Source organism: Vulpes lagopus, chromosome 2 (assembly GCF_018345385.1).
Source record: "Vulpes lagopus strain Blue_001 chromosome 2, ASM1834538v1, whole genome shotgun sequence".
Lineage (NCBI taxonomy): Eukaryota > Metazoa > Chordata > Mammalia > Carnivora > Canidae > Vulpes > Vulpes lagopus.
The window spans coordinates 7,975,933-7,997,292 of NC_054825.1; the positions used below are offsets into that span (position 1 = coordinate 7,975,933).

The 21,360-nt window shown below is 44.2% G+C and overlaps 1 protein-coding gene across 2 annotated transcripts in view; it reads left to right on the forward strand.

The window, feature by feature from the left end:
- CPXM2 (carboxypeptidase X, M14 family member 2) overlaps positions 1-21,360 on the forward strand; it is a 126,819-nt gene that overhangs the window by 77,862 nt on the left and 27,597 nt on the right. For both annotated transcript variants that reach the window (XM_041746187.1, XM_041746188.1), the window contains exons 5-7: positions 8,233-8,317; positions 9,273-9,423; positions 20,996-21,084. In XM_041746187.1, the coding sequence (XP_041602121.1) occupies positions 8,233-8,317; positions 9,273-9,423; positions 20,996-21,084 (325 nt within the window). The remainder of the gene's footprint in view (positions 1-8,232; positions 8,318-9,272; positions 9,424-20,995; positions 21,085-21,360) is intronic.

A 21,360-nucleotide genomic window follows, 5' to 3' on the forward strand; every position in this document is an offset into this window, starting at 1 on the left:
TACTTAAAGTGTTGTATGGTTCTAATATTATGGAAGTGATAGAATTACAATTTGAATAAGACTAGTCACTTAAGGATACATATTGAAATATTTAGGGTAATTATGAAAAGAATAATGTGAGTGTATAACTAGTAAGTTAATAAAGAGAAAATAGAATAATAAGGATATTTGATTATCAAATAAAAAAGGCAGAAAAAGAAAGGGAAATGAAACAGATGGGTCAAATAGAAAACAAATAGTAAGATGGTAGATATAAATCCAAATAGAACGCTGATTATGTTATCTTTAAATGAACTATAATCTCCAGGAGAAGAAGAATATGATCGTACTGTGCTTAAGAAGAAACCTCATAAAACTGAACTACAGGCTATTTATAGGAGACACAGTTTAAATTTAAGGAAGCAGAAGGTTAAATGCAAAAGAATGGAAAAAAAATACATATACCCTAGCAAAATAAAACAAGATAACTATCTTAATATCAGGCAAAGTCAACATTAAGGCAGGAAGCATTGATAGAAATAAAAAAGGGACATTTTTTAAATCATAAAAGAGTCAATCTACTAGTACTATATGGCAGTCTTAAATCTGTATGCACTCAATATCATAGCTTCATTCATATGTGTGTGTGTGTGTGTGTATGTTTAGAGAACTGCAAGGAGAAATAGATAAATTCACAATCAGATTGATATTCTTTTACACACCTCTTTTTACAAGCAATAGAATAAGCAGGCACAAATTCATTAGGTATACAGAAGATGTGAATAATACACTTAGCACATTTGATCAAAATTTTATATGTGGAACACTGCACACAATAATTACAGAACTGACATTGGTTTCAAGTGCACATGGAACATTAGCCCAAATCAACCATATGCTGAGCCATAAAAGGATGTCTCAACAAATGTCAAAGGATTGACATGATTCAGTTTGTTCCCTGAGTTAAACTAGAAATCAATAATAAAAATAAAACCAGAAAAGCCCCCACATTTGGAAATTTAAAATTATATTTCTAAATAGTACATGGTTAAAGGAGAAATCACAACTGAAATTAATATTTTGAACTAAATGATAATATATATAAAATTTAAAAATTATGGCATACAGCTAAAGCAGCTCTAAGAAAGAACTTTAACCATAAATGCATATATTAGGATTGAAGACTGAAAATTAATGGTCTCAAGAAACTACTACAAAATGAACAACAAATCAAACCTAAAAAATGTGCAATAGGAAAACAGTAAAGATAATAGTAAAAATTAATAAAATATTATTTGCACCTTAGGAAATTGCAGATAGTCAACCATTTTGATCTGTAAAACTGATAGCTTGATAGGAGTCATATGGTTCCTAATTGGAAACACATATGGTTCCTAACTGGAAACATATTAGGTCACTAGGTTACTTATCGGAAATGAATAATAAAGAGGGAAAACAAAGCCAAAAGTTGATTCTTTGAAAAGATTAATAAAATTAACTCTTTAATTATTATTAAAATAATAATTAACTCTTGGTTAATTAGGAAAAGATAAAAAAATCAACTATCAACATCAAAATTGTAAAAGGTAGCATCACTAAAAATGCTACAGACATTAGGAAGACAATAAAATAATACGAAAACAAGTTTATGCCAATAACATTGAAAGTAGCTGAAATGCAATAGTTCCTCAAAAAACTTAATTTACTGAAACTGACAGAAGAAGAAATAGAATATCAGAGTAGTCCAATATCAGTTCATTATCAAATATTGACCCCCTCAAAACCTCTTAATTTCAAAAATTTTGATTGAATTCTTCCAAACATTTAAGAAAGAAATGGCACTTAAAAAATACAGAGAATGGAAACAGAAGCATTTCCCAACTATGAGTTTGCATAACTTTGATATCAAAATCTGATGAAGACATTACAAAAAGCAAAAATATGGGAAACTTATTCATGAGCATGGATACAAAAAATGCTAATCAACATACTACTAAATTGAGTCCATCAATACATAAAAGGGTCATATATCACCACCATGTGGGATTTATTCCAGGAATATAAGGGTACTTTCGCCACAATTGTAACCAAACACTGTAATTCACCACATAAAGAGAACTAAAGAGAAAAATCATATGACTGCTCTGATAAGTGCAGAAAAGGCATCTGAGAAAATTCTATAGCCATTTATGTTTAAAAGAAAAAAAACTCCTTCTAAACTAGGAATAAATAATAACTTCCTTAATCTGAAAAAAATCTATAAAAAACATATGGTAGAGTCAAGCCCCTTGTAGTGAGGGGCTCCAGGGCACATACTATATAGCATCTGCTTGGAGCTTCTGCAGTGAGTCCAAAGTTTATGTGTACTGATTCATTTCAAGAACTGTAAGTTTTTAAAATGTGAAAAAAGCCCAAACAAGAGGAATTGCACATTGTCCTTTATAACAGTAGCTTGATAGAAACTGTATAGCTTGATAGAAACTTGATAGAAACTAAAAGATTTTATCCATTGTTTTCTGAACATGGACATGGTATGGAGCTGCAGCAACTATATTACAACCCAAAGACAGTAAGTGTGAAAAAAATGAGTATATCTTGGTGTTTTCTTAGAACTCTGAGACAAGTATGGAAAATGAATATATAAGAATGTCTTCTTAGAACTCTGAAACAATGAATATGGAAATATGAATGTACACTGAGTCCTGCAACATTCTCTTAGAGTTCTGAGATATCGGATATGACAAATAAATGTCTGTTGATGTTGACCCTGACACAATCAACCAGCTGAATGAGTGCCAACAGCTGCAAACATCCAGACTCTCTTATTACTTGAAAGAATAATGAACTCATACTTGGTTAAAATAAAATAAATAAAGGAAAAAAATATTAACAGGAAACATCTTACCCAGTGGTGAAATGCCTAAACCTTTCCTTCAATCTCAGGAATCAGACAAGGTGGCTATTAGTACCACTTCTTTCAGTACTGAACTGGAGATCCTAACCAGTGTAATAAATAAGGCAAGAAAAAGAAATAAAGAAGCAGAACTATCATAGTGCTCAGATAATATAGCCATGTCTTTAACAACATCCAAAGGAATCCTAGACTATTAGAATTAATTAATGAATCAGCAAAGTAGCTGGATATAAAATCAATATACAAAAAGCATTTGTATTTCTCCATACCAGCAACAAACAGGGAGAAAATAAAATTTAAGGTAATATCATTTATAAAATCGTCAAAAAATCAACTACTGAGGAATAAATCCAGCAAGAGATAAGTAAAATAAAGACCCAAATAAATAGAGACCTAAATAAATCCATATACCATGTTTATGGATTAGGAGATTTAATATTGAAAGATGTTGCTTCCCTTAAAGCTGACCTATATATTTAGTGCCACCTCAATTAAAATCCAAAAGTCCTTCTTTTGGAAATTGACAAGGTGATTCTGAAATTTATATGGGAATACAAAGGGCCAGGAATAGTCAAGGGAACTACAAAAAGCAAAAACAAAGTGGGAAAATATACACTACCAGGTATAAAGACTTACTATAAAGCTATAGAAATCAAGACAGGATGGGTTTAGCACCACATAGGAAGTAGACCAATGGAAGAGACTAGAGCATCAGGGAACATGCTTACCTGTATACAGCCACATGGTCTATAGCAAATGTGTCACTGATGTGCAGTAGAAAAATAATCATATAAATGGTTCTAGGTCAGTTGGGAGGCCTTTTCGGAAAAAAATGTATCTTGACCTCTAACTCATACCATATAATAGTTGACTCTGTGTGGGTTGCAGATCTAAATGTAATAGGTAAAGCAATAAAGCTTTTTTTTTTTTTTTTTTTTTTTTTTTTTTTAGCAATAAAGCTTTTAGAAGAATGCATAGGAGAATATCTTTATGATCTTGCAGTAGGCAAAAATGTGTTGAAAGGGGCACAAATAACTGAAAACTGTGAAGAAAACAAAGGTTAATTAGACAATGTAAAGATTAAGACATTCTCTTTATCAAAAGATACCACAAAGATGGGGCACCTCAGTGACTCAGCCAGTTAAGAATCTGCCTTCAGCTCAGGTCATGATCCTGGGGTCCTGGGATTAAGCCTGGAGTCAGCATCCTGCTCAGTGGAGGGTCTGCTTCTTCCTCTCCCTCTGCCCCTCACCCCACTGGTGCTTTCTCTCTCTCTCTCTCTTAAATAAATGAATTAAATTAAAAAAAAGATACCACAAAAAAAATGAAAAGGAGGACACAAATGGGAAAAGATATTAGCAATCCATATGCTCAAGAAAAAAATGCCTGTCTAGAATATATAAAGAACTCTTACAAATCACAATAAGAAAGACAACTTAATTTAAAAAGGGGGGGATTTGAATAAACATTTCACAGAAGATGATATTCAGATGCCCAGTAAACATGCAACATGTCAAAATTTATTAATCATCTAGGACATTTAAATAAAAATCACCACAGAATAATAGGACACACCCATCAGAATGGCTAAAATGAAAAAGAAAGATAATACCTCGTGTTGACAAGAACATGGAACAACCAGAACTCTCAAACATTGCCGGTTTGAGTGCACGTAGATAGTTACTTTGGGAAACTACTACTGCTGAACACATCTATATCCTGGGATCCTATGATCCAGCAATGCCATTTCTAATTACACACCAAGCAGAATTTTGTATAAAGTCACCAAAAGATACATAGAAGAATATTCATGGAACCACTGTTCAGAATGGCCCCAACTGGAAACTACTCAAATGCTAATTAGCAATAAAATGGACAAAGTGTCTGTTCTTTGAATGGAATACTAGACAGCAATGAGAAGGAAAAAAAATCATAATATGGGCAACAGTATGAATTGTCAAGGACAAAACTAAGCCTGAGACAAAATGAACAAAGGCTGTTTATGCATAAACCGGTGGCAGGGGGACCTCTGCCATCACTTGCATTTCAGCAGGAGTGGTAGAAAGGTGGTAGAAAGGAGAGTCAGTTTCACAGACTAAATAGGAGACACTCAGGTAGTCTCTGGTTTCTAAATGTTCTGCTAAGGTGGAAATTTTGAAAGTGGAGGAGACCTAATTGGTCTTGAGGTATTTTTGACCATGCTTGGTGGACTCCAAGGGGGCCAGCTCCGTATTGCTTGACAGAGGAAGTTCCACCTCCATCAAATGGTCTGCAAAGCCCATCCAGCCCCAGTTGTCCTGCCCTGTCCCTCGCTCTGCTCTCCAGGAACACCAGCTTCCTTTTGCATCCTCCAAAGTACCGTGATCTCTTCTTCCTCCATCTATGAGATGCTTCTCCTGTAGTGGGAGATAAAGACACGCTCAGATAATTCTAGAAAGGGGTATAAAATTATAAGTGGAATTAAACTATGAAAGAAAGGAACATAGAAGAAAAGAAATTGGCCAGGTTAGGCGATTAGGATGGCCTTATCTGATAAGATCTGAGGTCTGAATGATTGATTTAGAGGCAGACAGGATGGGAGAGAAGAAATGAAAACTGTATGTGCTGAGGCCCGGAGGCAAGAGAGTTTAATCGTTATCAGGAATTGAAAGAAAGAGCACAGAGAACAAAAGGTGAGCAAGAGTCTTATAGAACCGGATGAGGATTTTGGCCTTACTACCCAAGAAGGGTAGTATTTTAGTCAGGTGGTCACATGATGGTATTTAATTAGAAAAAACAGTCTCTGATTGCAAGATAGATTGGGAAGCAGCAGTCCTGGCCAGGGAGAATGGGCTGGGGTGGTGGCAGTGAAGGTGGAGACAGGTGGGTAGATGCTAGAAAACTGTGGGAGGTGAAATTGACAGAACTTGGTGATAGTTTCAATGGAGGTGGTGGGGGAGAGAGTGGGGTGCCATGGAGGACCCTGGGATTTTGTCCCCCCTGGGGAAGGCCAGTGCCTTTCCTGAGGCAGATGCTCTGTCTGGCCCAGGTGGGGGTGCGGAGCAGGTGACATGCATCCATTCCTTGGGGTGGGGTAAATTTGGGATGTTGCTGGGACATGAGAAGTGGAGAGAGGTCAGATGGACAGAGCAAGTGACGGAGGTCTGCGGTCCAGAGAACAGGTCAGAGCCAGGGAAACAATTACCCTTCAAACATGAGTAACGGATTGGTCCACATTTGTTCTGAGTTTGCGAAATTGTTGCTTGGTTTTCATTTCTTTTCTCCCCTTTTCTTTGGACAGCTTATTTTTAAAGTTTCTTTCTACCCCTTTCTCATTGTGTGTGTTTCTCTCGACCGAGAGGCTCCCTTAAGGCCATCACCTCCGTCTCTGCAGGTAGGATGCACCCCTCATGTCTGCAGGCTGCCTTGCCAGATCACTGTGGGGTGTTAGCAGCCACAAAAGGGGCTACACTCGCAAGGTCTTTAGCGATTCTTTGAACGTGGGAGACAGGTTGCTCTTCGGGGTGAGGATATTTTTCAGTGCAGAGGACATGAGCTGTGCCTACGTGCCTTTCAGAAGGCATGCTTGATGCTTTGCAGCCTGCAGGTGTGGCTCAGCCTTCACCCTCTCCAGGGGGAAATACAGTGCTTGACAGCTTCCAGCTTTTGGCAGGTGTTCAGACCAAGCTGGTGGGGAGGAGAGGGGAGGAGAGAGAAGACTTGTGGGGAGGATTCGTCTCCAAGCACCTAGAGAAGCACCTAGGAACAGTTTTCACGAGTCGGTCGGATGAACCAGAATGAATAGAAGAAGCTTATCTTTCTTTTTTTTTTTTTTTAAGATTTATTTATTTATTCATGAGATACACAGAGAGAGGGAGAGAGAGAGGCAGAGACACAGGCAGAGGGAGAAGCAGGCTCCATGCAGGGAGCCTGATGTGGGACTCGATCCCGGGACTCCAGGACCACGCCCTGGGCCGAAGGAAGGCGCTAAACCGCTGAGCCACCCAGGGATTCCCCGAAGCTCATCTTTCTAAGTGAACTTTCCTAGGCAGTACTGATTCAGAAGCTCAGAACCGTATTGGGATAGATCTAGATCCCGAATCCAAGGAGATTTCACAGTAGGAAAAGAAGGATCCAAATGCTTCAGCTGACAGAATGTTCTAAAGGATTAATGAATTGTTGTTTAGTTCCAGGATTTTAAAAATTAAAAAGGATGATGCTCCGAGTCTTCTACATTGGTTAACCATTAATGTTATGAACAGTGAGGCTGAGGGACGAAAATGTGCCTTCCCTGTGAGGCTGTTTTTCTGGCAAGGCCTAACGGGTTGACTCCCGCTCCGGGAAGTCCTTTCATGACCATTGTCACCTCAGTGATTTCTGTGCGGTAGGACATGGTGGCAGGTCTGGCTCTGGGCCCAGCTCACAGTGGATTATTGCTAGGGGGTAGAGGGATTGTCTGCATGGCTGTGACAGCCAAGGAGAAGCCCAGTGTCTCCTAGACAGTCAAGCTGTTATTTTTGTGGCTGGTGGCATGCAGTTTGTTATGTTCCCAAATCGTTTTCCAGATGAAATTTCTAGACCAACTTGCAGTTTTTACTGAGGTTACTTTTCCACATGGAACTCGACTACCATGTGTGATGTTAATGTTCCATATAAACAGATACATAAGTGTTTGTGTCTCTTCATGTGTGACCAGCACGGAGTGCTTACTGGGGACCACGCACTGTCTGAAGTGTTTAAGGAGCATTAAACCATTGAAGGCTCATGTTAATCCTTTAGGCTTGGTGCTTTTAGGATCCTCATTTTTACAGATGAGTCCACAGTGGCATGGGTGAGTCAGTTAGCTGGCTGAGGACACAGGTAGGGTCAGCAGTGGGGCCAGGCTGTGGCCCAGTGTCATCTATTACTGGGACCTATAGCTGACCCTTGAACGACGTGGGGGTTAGGGGCATCGACACCCTGTACAGATGAAAATCTTTGTATAACTTCTGGCTCTCAAAAAATTAAGTACCAATAGCCTACTGTTGACCAGAACGGAGCCTTACCATTAACGTTAGTTAATGCATGATAAAGTAAGCTGGAGAAAAGATAATGTTGAGAAAATCATAAGGAAAGAAAGTACATTTTTTTATTTTTAAAAAGGTTTTATTTATTTGAGAGATTGAGAGAGTGCAAGCAAGCAGGGGCAGAGGGAGAGGGAGAAGCTGACTCCCCACTGAGCAGGGAGCCTGACATGGGGCTCGATCCCAGGGCCCCAATCATGTCTTGAGCCAAAGGCAGACGCTTAACTAACTGAGCCACCCAGGCGCCTGAGGTAAACGTTTTAAAATGTAGTTTTAAAACGTCTTATTTTCTTTTAGGAGTGACTGGGTGACCTCCTACAAGGTCATGGTGAGCAATGACAGCCACACATGGGTCACTGTTAAGAACGGATCTGGAGACATGGTGAGTTTCATGTTCCCTCTGTCCACGCCCTTGGTATCCAGCTACGTGGATCTCTGCAAAGAGAGGTGATGTGTGCCCGCTCGATGTCTGCTGATACCGTGTCAACTCAAACCAGTGGTGGATAATGTCCCCCACCCCCTGCTTCCATGCCCTGAAGTGCAGGCCCTTTGAGAGCTAATGTAAAATTCTGAGCTGCTGGGATGTTGTTTCTTCTAGAATTCACAGGTCAGCCCTGGGAGCCATGGGGCACAGGCAGTGTGCTGGCATCCCTCACAGCCCCTCGGCTGTCACAGTTCTCCAGTGGTCTCTAATGACCTCCATCTTTCCACCCTATGATTCACCCCACATTGGCCAGTTCTGCTCATGTCGCCCTCTTCCTCTGGTTCTCAAGCATTTCCTTTCTCACACGGTTTCCAGAGTCTTCCACAATCGGATGGCATCTCTGGCTTCAATCTTCTTTCTCTTTCTTACGCCCTGCACTCACTCCTTCTATGATCCAGTAAACACGAGCCAGCTGCTCTGCTCCTTCGGAAGCCCACCTCTGGGCTTCTCCTGTCATTCCGCTGGTTTTCTCTAGAATCCCTGCCATCGCTACAGGTCTAAAGAGTTTTCCTTTAAGACCAATTCAAATGCCACCTGCTCCCCAAAGCTCTGCTTGGTCCTTTCCTTCTTCTGAAATCCCAGAGCTCCGTGGCCATCCCTCTACCAAGGCACTAATAGATTTTACCCAGATTATCCAAGTATTCCCTCCTCCTCCCCTCTCCACTACCCCAGTAGATGGGGGTGGGGCTTCCTGAGAGTAGGGTCCATGCTTGATTCACTCTTTTCCCCCCTCAATGCCCAGCACACATTGGGTATTCCTCAGTAAAGTCTTCTGGAATGAGTGAATCACCCTTTTATCCCTCGATAATCAAGCTCTAAACGATTCTCCTTTTTTCCCCTTGTGCATAAATAGATATTTGAAGGAAACAGCGAAAAGGAGATCCCTGTTCTCAACGAGCTGCCCGTCCCCATGGTGGCCCGCTATATCCGCATAAATCCGCAGTCCTGGTTTGACAATGGGAGCATCTGTATGAGGATGGAGATTCTTGGCTGTCCGCTTCCAGGTGAGCTTGCCCTTCCCTGCTTACTGCAGGTGGGGTGCTGATGGAGAACAGGTGCCTAGCCAAGGTGACTGCAAACAAACCAAGCAATCTTTTTTTCATGTAAAAAAAAAAAGAAAAAGAAAACAACAACCTGTATCTATTGCAGAATATTTAGAAAACATAGCTAAGCAGCAAGAGAAGAAATAAAAACCTCCATAATCCCACTTAGAAGCGTCATGAATATTTGGGGGTAGCAAAGTGATGTGTCAACTGTGGTTTTGCCTACTGGGATTTGAAGATGATGCATGTTTCAAGGCTGAAAACTCACTTAATGCTACCACTCAGAAGCAAGCAAAAAAAAAAAATTAGAGAAAATATTTGGTAGCATATTTAATTCTCCTCGAGCACTCCCACCACTCTGGGTAGAGTAGATGTCAGAAATTAATTTAATTTAATTATTTATTTTTTCATTTGTTTATATTGAAGTTCAATTTGCCAACATATGGTATGACACCCATGCTCATCCCATCAAGTGCCCTCCTCAGTGCCTGTCATCCAGTTACCCCAACTCCCCGTCCACCTCCCCAGAAATTAATTTTTAAATATATTTTTTAAGATTTTTATTTTATTTATTCATGAGAGACACAGAGAGAAAGAGGCAGAGACACAGGCAGAGGGGAGCCTGACGTGGGACGTGGGACTCGATCCCGGGTTTCCCTGGGCCGAAGGCGGCGCTAAACCACTGAGCCACCAGGGCTGCCTTTAATTTTAAATGTGACTGTGTACATAGGCTCTTTCTGTTTAAGTCACTGTGCTTGGGTGCCTGTGTCTTTGGGTGAGTGCCTATTTATTTCCTGTGGCCTATTTTCACATGATGATATCTAGGTGTGCCCTCAGGGTGGCAGGACGAAGGGGGCTTGAATTCACATGTGTGTCACCTGGATCCTCGCTGGTGTCTGCTCTGGACAGGCTGATGTGGTCTGGCTCAGGGATGGCTCTGTTTGGCCTTTCAGAACTTGTGAGTTTGTGCCCGCGTGGAGCCTGTCGATGGCAGCCCCTTCATCCTGCCTGGGCATCTCCAGGGCAGGAAGCAAGCTCCTAGCACATTCCTAAGGCTCTTCATTAGAGCCATCCCTGTCTACCTGCAGTCCGTCCCTAGGGAACACGGAGCACGTTTTTGGGTTCTAGCTTTCCTTACCACTCTTGTCTAGTGAGAGAGTGAGGCCTTGCTACTTCTGGGGTTCTCTGAGCCTGGGGAAGCGCATCACCAGTTCTGACGCTCTCAGATGCCATTATAGCCACCGGGCTATTTCTGTAGCCATCCAACCCCTACTGTGAATTGATATTTATTGCATTTTCAAAGCACATTTAATGTCATTTATTGCTTTTCTCTTGATCCCATAATATCCATGCTCTTGCTTTGCCAAGTATGAATTTTTAGAACACAAACTCTGTATCGATGAGAAAAGATGGGTCTATCTGCCTACCTACTCACACTCACACCAGACGGATTCTTTGTTATATATTTGGACTTACTAGCTCGCAAACCTTTTTTTTATGTCATTAAAACTATTAGATACCATCTGTCCTGTGGATGCATCTATCTAGTCTATAGACAAAATCCAGTTTTTAGTCTACCTTACAGTTGGAGGTTCAGTTGTTTCCAATATTTTGGTTCCATAAAGAACCACACGAGGAACGTCTTTATTTCTATGTCATTGTGCGTGTCCACAATCACTGTGTAAATTACAGGATTATTCAGCTATAGGATTAGTGCTTATGTTAGATTCTGATAAATAGGGTCACTGGTGCAAAGGGTGTGTGCGCGTTTTCAAGGCTGATCCAGAGAGGATGTTGAAGGCCAACATGATTTGGGACCTGGGCTCCTCTTGTGGCTGGTTTGTGTTGGAGTTGTCACTACAGGTCCCACCTGCTGCCACCCGGGGCCCACTGGGCTTTGCAGAGCACACAGAGTCTGCAGACTCAGAAACAGGTGGCTATCTGAGAGGCCCTCTTTGTGCCAGCCTAGGAGGCTTGCTCTCCCGCCTATGCCTGCCTGCTTTAAAGAGCAGGGTCATGGTTTCTCTCTGTGGACAGGAATTCATCCACTGCTGGTAAAGGGCAAAGGGTAGCCTGTGAGAGTCTCATGAAATAAATATTCCCCTGGGAAGTTATTCTTGGCGGGGGTGGGGGTGGGGTGGGGTGGGTGGGTGTTTGAAGATAGATCCTTGGGGCAATTTAAACACAATAGTTGCAGTGTGAAATCTAGATGGGTTTCAAGTACAGACTTTGAATGGCTTTATTTCCAACCCCAAGTTTTTAGGGCCATTTTCTCTTCTAGAAACTACTTAGCGGTCTACATAGAGGGAAACTGGCCTTTGAGCATGCCACCTGGTAATGGCCACACCAGAGGGACTGGGGCAGCGCAGGGGTCCCCACATCCACCGTGGGTAAGTGAACCTTGCTCATTGCCCTGCTGTTGGCACAGTTCCTTTGTGCAAGTTAATGAGGCCAAAGACAGAGATGACCCAACCAACTCACCTGCTCGGACCTTGTGGTCTAAATGCAACTGCCTAGAGTCTGTTTTTCCTGGAACGCTTGTTTATGAAAAATTCATTTACTTTTGCTTCTGCTCTCTTTGTTCTGTGCTTGCCATTTTCCTGTGAACTCTCAGGTCGGGGCAGAAGAAGGTGGTGATTCTTTTCAAGCTTTCTTGAGTAATGTTTCCAGAAATTTTTGAACTGGAAAATGAATTACTGCATGCCATAGTCTATTAATAGGATTTTTAAAGCTCAAAATGAAAAGAAACTGGAGTGTTGTTGATGGTTACAGTTTCAGTTTTGCAAGATGAGAAACTTCTAGAGATCTGTCTCACAACAATGTGGATATATTTAATGCAACCTAACTGTACTCTTAAAAATGGTTAGGATGATAAATTATATATGTATTATACCACAATTAAAATTTTTTTCATTAAAAAATATTTTGTATTCTTTTTTTTTAAATCTATTTGAGCATAGTTGACACAATGTTGCATGAGTTTCAGGTGTACAGCATAGTAGTGATTGGACAAGACCAATCCCCCACCCTTTCCCCTCTGGCAACCACCAATTTGTTCTCTGTATTTACGGGTCTGGTTCTGCTTTTTGTTTGCTTGTTTATTCATTTGTTTTTTTTAGATTCCATATATGACTGAAATCATATGGTATTTGTCTTTCTTAGTCTGACTTATTTCATCTAACAAATACCTTCTGGGTTGTTCATTATGTGAAAAGTTGAAAAAAAGTCAGGATGCCTGGGTGGCTTAGTTGGTTAAGTGGCCAACTCTTGATTTTGGCTCAGATCATGATCTCAGGGTCTTGCGTGATCTCACAGGATCAAGCCCTGTGTTGGGCTCCATGCTCAGCAGGGAGTCTGCTGGAGATTCTCTTTCCCTCTTTTTGCCTGCTCCCTGTCCCCTGTTCATGCTCTCTCTCTCTCTCTCTAAAATAAATAAATAAATAAGTAAATACATTTTTAAAAAGTTCTCTTCCCCCAAATTTGAATGGATTTGCCCACATTGGATGAGAATGCCTAAAGATCTATGCATATCAGAAGCTGCAGAGAGCTTCCTAAGATATACTTTTAATAAATATTTCAGGTTAAAACACACTGCCTGACTTCGAGGTCACAGAATTACCAGTTTTCATTTATTTTGCTACTGCAAACAATAGTGCCATGTGTGCTGTTTCTGAAAAAGGCCCCATTGCTCTACATACGACTTCCCACAGGGCAGCAGGACTGGGCTTAGAGTCCTGGGAAATGACTTCAGGGGACTACAGGGGAGGGTAATGCTTGAGCCCTGGTGCTGCTCAGATGCTCCTGCCATGAAGGTGTGATTCCATCCTCCCTGGGAAAGCACCACTCCTTCCATCTCATCTTCCCTGCCACCAGGTCTGAGCAACTGCCCTCCATCTGCACAGTGCAGAGGTGTCTAGGGTTCTTGGATGCAACTCAAGACCTTGTGAGGAGATGTGCAGAGGTCTGGGGGCAGGAGCTTGTTTTCCCTCCAGCACAGAAGCTCTGCTAAGGGAAGATGCCCCACAGTCATTCCTACAGGTGGGCCAAGACCACTGGACACGCTGTATCTCCCTCCTTCCTCCCAACCACATACCCTCCCAGTCATAGATCACTGAGGAAATATTTCAATTGTAAGACCACCACCTGTCTTGCTTGTCTTCAGCCACCCTCACCTGCTTCCCATCAATATGGAGAAGTTGGGGGAAGGATGGGCACCATTGGGTCAGCATAGCCGTAGAGGACTTCGTAAATCTACTTATTTTGCTACCTTCCACATTTCTTCACAAAGACCACAGTGTGGATACCCACTTATCCCATGGAACTGGCTATTATTTTTTGAAAAGACAGGAATCAGAACACAAAGTTGCTGTGTTCCTTATTTTATCTTCCTTTGCTGTGGGTGACGTTTTCAGCCTCCTCCAGATGAGACTAGAAGCCTCACGAGAGTGGCTGTGTACCAGCTTCAGCCTGCCTTCAGGCTTACTGGTTGCCTGGGCCTTATGTGATCTGAAAAAAAAAAAAGAGAGAGAGAGAGAGAGAATTCATGTCCCTTTCAGGGAAGCCGAGTGGAGAGAAAGGGCATGAGCTCTGGCTTAGAGCAGGTGTGGGCTCAAGTTCTACTGTCATCCCTTGGCACCTGTGGTCTTGTGCAGGGTGTGGAAATACTCTGTGCTTTGCTTTTCTCGTGTCTGAAGTGGAGACAATAGCTTCCCTGTAGAATTGGGACCAAGTCCTTCCACTCCTGTGTCCCCCTTCCCTAAAGCATCCCCGTGAGATGACTCAAGCCCTCCCCATGTACCTATGGAGGTCCTGAGCCTCCGTTCCCCTCCTGCCCCCCAGCATTTCTGGGGCTACCTGGGGTGGTCGCTTGCACTTTCCAGGTGGTCACTTCCTGCCTTCTGCTTCACGTGACTCCTCCTGGCGCTGCTCCTGGTCAGCTCACGCCATCGTTCCCCTTCCCCCGGGCTTGAAAGCAACAGTCTCCACTGATGCTGATTCACATGAAGGATTATTGCTGAGGTTTGGAGATTTAAAAAGGGGCTTTGTTGCTTGTAACATAGAACCACACAGGCCTGACAATCAACATTTCTGTCCCTGAGGCTCCTAGTCATCCCAGCAAAGGGGATCCATGGTTTGCTGCCTTTCTCCACAGACTGGCCTGTGACTGTGCCCTCCCCACCTAGACCTTTCCTCTGCTTCCTATTCCCTGTCTGGCTCTGTCTTCTTCTGACTTCCTGTCTCTCAAACTTCTGGGTTGGGAGAGGGGGCCGAGTGGGATTGAAACATCAGTTTCTTTTTTAGATAGAGATCAGGAGCTCCCTTCCTCTCCCTTCTCCCATCCTGGCTTGATGGAGCCTTGCCTTTCAAAGTCACGAGTTCCACGAGAAGGACTCTGTTGCCCCCTGGAATGCACGCAGGCTGCCCTCCTGTCCGGTCATTGTTCATCTGCTCTTCCATTCCTGATGCACAGACACTGCAAAGGCTAAGCAAGAGCCATTTGTAGAGTGCCCTCACGCGGTCAGTGCAGAACAGATGTCATTGTCTCCCTTTCCTCCTCCCACTTTCTTTTACTGTCTTTGGTCAGACCATTTGGTTCTGTGGCTAATTCATGTATTTCTAAGGTCACCAGACCCCATGGATGGCGGGAGGATGAGAGAGAAGAGGTCTCATTTCTTCTTGTCCTGGTTCTGTTTTGTCTGTATGTAGCTTACAGGCTACTGGCTGCTCTTAGGATCTTCTGATGGGGATAAACCTCTACTTTTCCAGAAATCAGAATGCCTCCCTCGCATGTCTCCCCCTTGTGCAGAGGACTCAGATTTGGAGATGAGAGAGCAGGTCACATGGGAAGCCACAGATTTCCCTCCTCCCTGGGCTCAGTAACACAGCAAGAAGCTTAGGTCTTATTGTACCAAAATAGCTCAGTTCAGAAAGGTGGGTAGTCCTCCCCCAGTGGGCCTCTGTGTAGTGCATGCCATGACTACGTTGGGTTGAATAGCATCCCCCCTATTTTGTCCATTGGGCACCTCAGAATGTGATCTTATTTGGAAAGAGGGTCTTTGCATGATTAGGTAAGCTTAGCGTGGGCCTTAAATCCAGTGACTGGCGTCCTTAGGAAGAGAACAGAGACACGGAGGGAGAAGGCCTGATGGTAATAGAGGCAGAGATTGGCATGATGTGGCCACAAGCCAGGGGTTGCCAGCAACTTCCAGAAGCTGGGGAGAGGCAAGGAAGGCTTGAGCGTGCACAGCCCTGCCCATACCTGGATTTCAGACTTCTATCCTTCAGCACTGTGAGAGAGTAAATTTGTTTCAAGCTGCCTAGTTTATGATAGTTTATGCTCACAGCCTTAGAAAACAAGTACCCTGGAGACCCGGGATGGCCTAATGTTCCACAATCGCCTTCAATCCGGAGGATGTGGTTGTCATTCACCACTGCCTCTGCCCTGCCTGCCAGTCTTCACTCTGCCGTAGTGGCAAGAGGGAATAGCATTGCAGCATAAAGCAGGCCCCTTCTCCGAGGTTTCCTAGCCCCAGAAAGTGTTATCTTTTTTGTAAGTAGTCTTTCCTAAATATCTTGATTGGGATACCTATCCATCCGTCCACCCATTCTCTCATTCCTCACTCATGCATTCATGCATCAAACACGTAGAATGTGCCTGTTCTGAGGCAAGGCCCAGGGGTTCCAGGAGGAGATGGACACCTTTGCTCCCCTGAGAGCAATGGGGTAACGAGGGAAGCGCATTGGGCATCCTTTCCCCCCCAGGGAACCACTCCAATTGAGGGGGATCCAGCCTTGCTGGCCACAGCCCACCCTCCCTGCAACTGAGGGTGACTTGCCTTTACTGAATTCAAATAGACCTGTGGTTTCTCTTGGTCCATCTGCCCCATATTGGTTCCTGGGGAACTGCAGCAACATCAGTAGTTTTGACAGTTGTCTTTTCTGAGAGTTTCTCCTGTCAGGCTGCAAATAGTTCCCCAGGACTGTCTGGAGAAGCAGCGTTAGCCAAGTGATCGGAGGGGTTGCGGGTGTCTGCGAGCAGCACAGTGGAGCTGTTATGCAGTAGGATTATATGAAATGGGGGCGAGAGGAAAATAAGCGTGAATGACATGCTGCTCCCCCTTTGGAGCCACTCGCAGTCATGAGCTTGGTGCTTCCACTGACAGTAATGACCTGGCCTCAACACAAGGGTTCTAGCCCTCCTCCTTGCCCCTCTCGGAATGAACTTTGTCTTAACAGTCAGGTGGGGTGTGGGCAGATGTGACTTCTTTTCACCAGGGGGCCAGCTTTTTTGTGCTCAGTTTGCATTTGGCAAGGCTGTCTGCACTCAGGAGTCTGTGCTGGGGGTGTTGGGGCTTTGGGGCTTCGGGAGGTCGCAGGGCCACTGGGGCGGGCATTTCCTTGGGGGAGAGGCTGGCCTTGAGGCAGGTAGAGGAAGATCTGCTGTGGCTGTGTGCCTCTGGTGGCCTCCTCATCCTCAGGGAGCACTCTGAGGACTGTGAATAGAAAAATAAAGCCTAAGGCTCATAGTATAGCAGGGGATCATTTTTTTAAATGATGGCAGTCCTTTATTAAAAAAAAATGAGGTGAAACTTGCATAACATACAATGAACTGTTTTAAAGATATAGGTCAGTGTACTTAGCATATTCGCATGTTGCAAGCAGCATCCCTGTCTAGTTTCTGAACTTCGTCATGGACCCATAAACACACCCTAGGTAATCACTTCTCCATCCCCTCCACCATCCCTGGGACCTCTAAACTCTAGCTCTGCGGATGACCTACTCGGGATGGAGCTTGTCAAAGGATTCGTGAGCCCAGCGATTCTTGATTGCATGTGAGCCTCCTTTCCGGCAAAGATACCCTCTCCTCTCCCAGCTGAGCACCCGCTCCTCACAAGCAAGGTCCCCAAAGCAGCAAATAGATAAGCAAAACTGTCCAAGAATCTTGGTGCTTCTGTGCATTTCCAGTAATGCGGTTTGGTCTGGAATTATCACTGTACTCGTGAAAAGAGCCCTATGTAGTGAGCTGGCATGAGTTTGGGGATGGGAAGAGCAGGTGTCCATGGCAGTGAGGAGGCAGGAATGTCCCAGGTGTGCAGCGGTCTCCTAAGGCTGCTGGGAAGAAGACCCAAATCTGCATGGTTTAGGGTAATAGAAAGTTCTCAGTCTGGAGGCCGTCTCAGTTCTGGAGGCCAGGAGTCCCAGATCAAGGTGTCAGTAGGGCTGGCTCCTTCAGAGGCTGTGCGGGAGAACCTGCTCCCTGTCTGTACCCCCAGCTTCTGCGGGGCTGCTGGCAATCTGGGTTCCTTGTCTTGTAGATGCATCACCCCAGCTGTGCCCTCACCTCCACAGAGCCTTCTCCCTGTGTGCTTACCTCTGTGTCTGCATCCCCCTCGCTAGAGATGCCAGGCGTAAGGGGTCAGGGCTCACTCTAATGGCCTCATTTTGACTTGCTGACCTCTGAATAAGAGAAGAAAAGTCAGGGGGATGGCCTTAGGCTCCACATGCCTCATCAGGAATTCATCCCTGTAACTAAGGTGTTCCGGAAAGAATCAGCTGGTCTTCAGCACATATGACGTGCAAAACCACACACTCGAAGGGAAGTAGGAGACTGATTCTCTAAAGCTCCATCTGTGAGGATAAAGGCCTCACAGACTGAATCAGGACTAATGTTTCAAATGCCAGAAGCCCTATTCTAATTAGCTTTTGGTTGGGGGAGAGATTTTGGCTCGCATAAATGAGAATTCCTGGGGGTGGATTTGACTCTGACTCTAGCTTCAGGCAAGAATAGGTCACTAAGTCAGGGTCTTCTTGGAGAGTCGGGGCTCTCCTTCTCTCCATCTCATGGACAGGGTGATCAGTACCCCAAACTCACCCACCATCCAGGCAATGCCAGTAGAAGGAGACTGACTCTCCTCCTATAGCTCTGGGGGGAAAGTCATATGATTGCCCCAGCTTGGATCCTCAGATCTTGGGATCACCTCTGAGCCAGTGACTGTGAGTAGAGGACTCATGCTTCATGGCCGGACCTTGGTCACATATTCATGACTCTGCAGATTGGGCAAGGCAGTTTTATCTGAAACATCTGGAATAGATGCCTCACAGGAAAATGGGATCTTTGACCCACAGATAGAAGAAGGGGCTGGTGGTTTGACTAATTGGCTGTGATTGCAGACTCTGGGCCCCAAGAGGGCTGGAGTTGGTTTTTTGCCTACTGTACTGAGCTCCTAATAGGTTCTCAATAAAACTTGATCCAATCAGAATGAATTGACAAATCAAGATTTGTTTGCTCAAAATGTGGGAGCTGGGAAGTGGTGGAAAATACTTGACCTGTGGTTTTGAGACAGTTCTGGAACTTGTACCCTTGTCCTTAGGCAAGTTGATTAGTCTTAAGGAAGGTAGAACATTGCCAATCACGGAGCTACTTCAACTTCTGAGTTTTTCTTCTATCCTTTTGAAGAACCTTGAAGGCATAACTTGTGTTTGAAGACAAAGGGACTTTAAAGAGTTTTGGAAAGAGGCCTCCGGGACTTGGGGAGTGTTGAGGAACTCTTAGAAGACATCATATGGGTAAATGAAGTGTAAATTAATGTGAAAAATAAGCTTTACCTTTGCTTGGAAACATACAGGTTTGGAAACCCAAGGGGAGGCAGCTTGCATGTGGTCAGCACGCACTCCCAGAAGGAAAGTGCTTGAAATATAATTGTGGGGCTTGTGCCAAACCTGATCTGCTTTTGCTCTTTCCTGGACAAAGTGCCAGCTTGCCCTCGTGCTAATCCCACTTCAGTGACAGTCCTTGTCTCTAATAGTATTATCAGCAAATACTACTTCTGTGGATATTAAAATCTGGCTTTGTGGAGTTTGGGTCTCTATATAATTTTCAACTCATTGCATGTCGCCTCAGGCCTCAAGGGTGAAGCCAGTGGTCAGTGAACCCTGGCAGGGTCGGTTATGGCGGTCATGACCTGTGGCTCTGGGGACACAGACTCGCAGCTGGCTCTGTTGATGGCAGCTGTGCACAGTGTACGCAGAGTGCCTGGTCCCTGCTGGCAGCGTGCTCAGTACTTTAAGACAGTGCTCCTCAGACTTCCGAGCCTGTGGCGTCAGCTGAGGTTGTTTTTAACTTGTGGATTCTGATTCAGTAGGTCTAGGCTAGGTCTAAGAGGCAGCCAGAGTGCTGGTCTGAGGAGCACCTTTGATGGCACGAATCGAGACCTGCTGCCCCTGATACCACTTGGAGCAAAGGCTCATCCCCTCTGTCATCCACCACTGCCATTGCCTCTGGAATCCTCCTTCAAGCCCCTTGGATCAAACCCACAGCTGCTGTGGCTTCAGCCTTGCCTCCATGGTGTCTGGGTTAGGAGGGCGACCTGTCTAAAGCACCGTGTTAACTCTAGGTCAGGAGCTGGCCAGGGTTTCTGGCTTCATCGTCCAGACAGAGATGCCGTGGGCCCGGCTGCAGGTCAGGTCCAGAGAAAGACCTTTAGGTCCACTGAGTGCTCCTCCCCTTTATCTTCCTCCTCACTCTTCTTCCCCCGCCTGTCCTTTCTTCTGAGTGTCTTTTGTTTTCATAATTATATAAATAATAGAGCCTGTGTGAATTAATGAAAAAGGTTAACTTGTATGGGGAAGAGAATCAAGTCAAGGGCAGACATTTCCCAGACCCCCGAATCCCAGTCCCCATAGGCTACAGTGTTAATATAGTTGGGGTGCTCCGGCTCCAACAACAGAAACCTCAGCCCCCCTGGCTTAGTGGGGCAAGGGAATTCGATCTCTCATGTGATTGGAAGTCCCAAGGGAGATTGATTGGGCTCCAGGGTGGCTCCAGTAACTCCTGGTGCTGGTGGGGTTCTCTCTTCCTCTACTCTGGAGAGATTCTCTCTCACTCCTCCTCTGCCGTTAAAGTCTTTCCCTTCAATCTGGACCAGTGAGAGTGGCCAGGGCCGTGCTGTGCTCTGACTGGTTGAAACCTCTCATGCTGGACCCCTGAGCTGAGATGCGAGGTCTGTTTCCCAGAAGCATTGGAGTGATTCCCAAACCACACAGAGTTTCCTTTAGGAAGGATGGAAATGGACTGAATGTTGGATGAGTAACTAAGAGTGTGCACCATACTTTCGGGGCTTTCCATGTATATATACAGTTGTGATATTTGTTCACTCATTCATTCCTTAAGTGTCAACAGTTTGCCAGGTACATAGGTTATCCCAACTAATACTAAAAGTGAGGGAAGTACCTTTCTTCCCTGTTTAAGGGTAAGGAATCTAGGGCAGAGACTGCTCCAGTGACTTATCCAAGGTCACACAGCACTTAAGTAGAGGAGTGGAGATTTGAACCAGGCATCCTGGCTCTAGGCCCATCTCTACCCCTGGCTAATTTTGACTCCTGGGGTGCTTTTTGACAGTTGGTTCTCTCACCTCTGTGCATATGTTAGAAGCTGGAGATTGGGTTGTGTCTCTGCACCAAACAAGCAACTAACAGAGCCACCACAAGCAACAGAATTATGTGAGTGAATTCAAAACCATATTTCTGTCCCTAGATCCAAATAACTATTACCACCGACGGAATGAAATGACCACCACCGATGACCTGGATTTTAAGCACCACAACTATAAGGAAATGCGCCAGGTAAGCTCCAGATTTCTCAAAGTATTATATACCCTGTGCCCAGGGGAACATAGTTGTTTTCGTTTTAGTTTTTTTTTTTTTCTTTCTAGAAATTAAGGTAATGTGTTTGGAGAATAGGAATCTGAATGATCATTTTGGTTTTCTGAAGCCACAGTACATGCTTGCAATTTCTAGGTTGAGAATGCCTCGTTGGGGTTCTGGTGGCCAGAGGAAGGCTCCCTCTCTAGGAAATGGTTGAAACAGAATTTGGACTAGACTTTTCCAATTTAACACAGT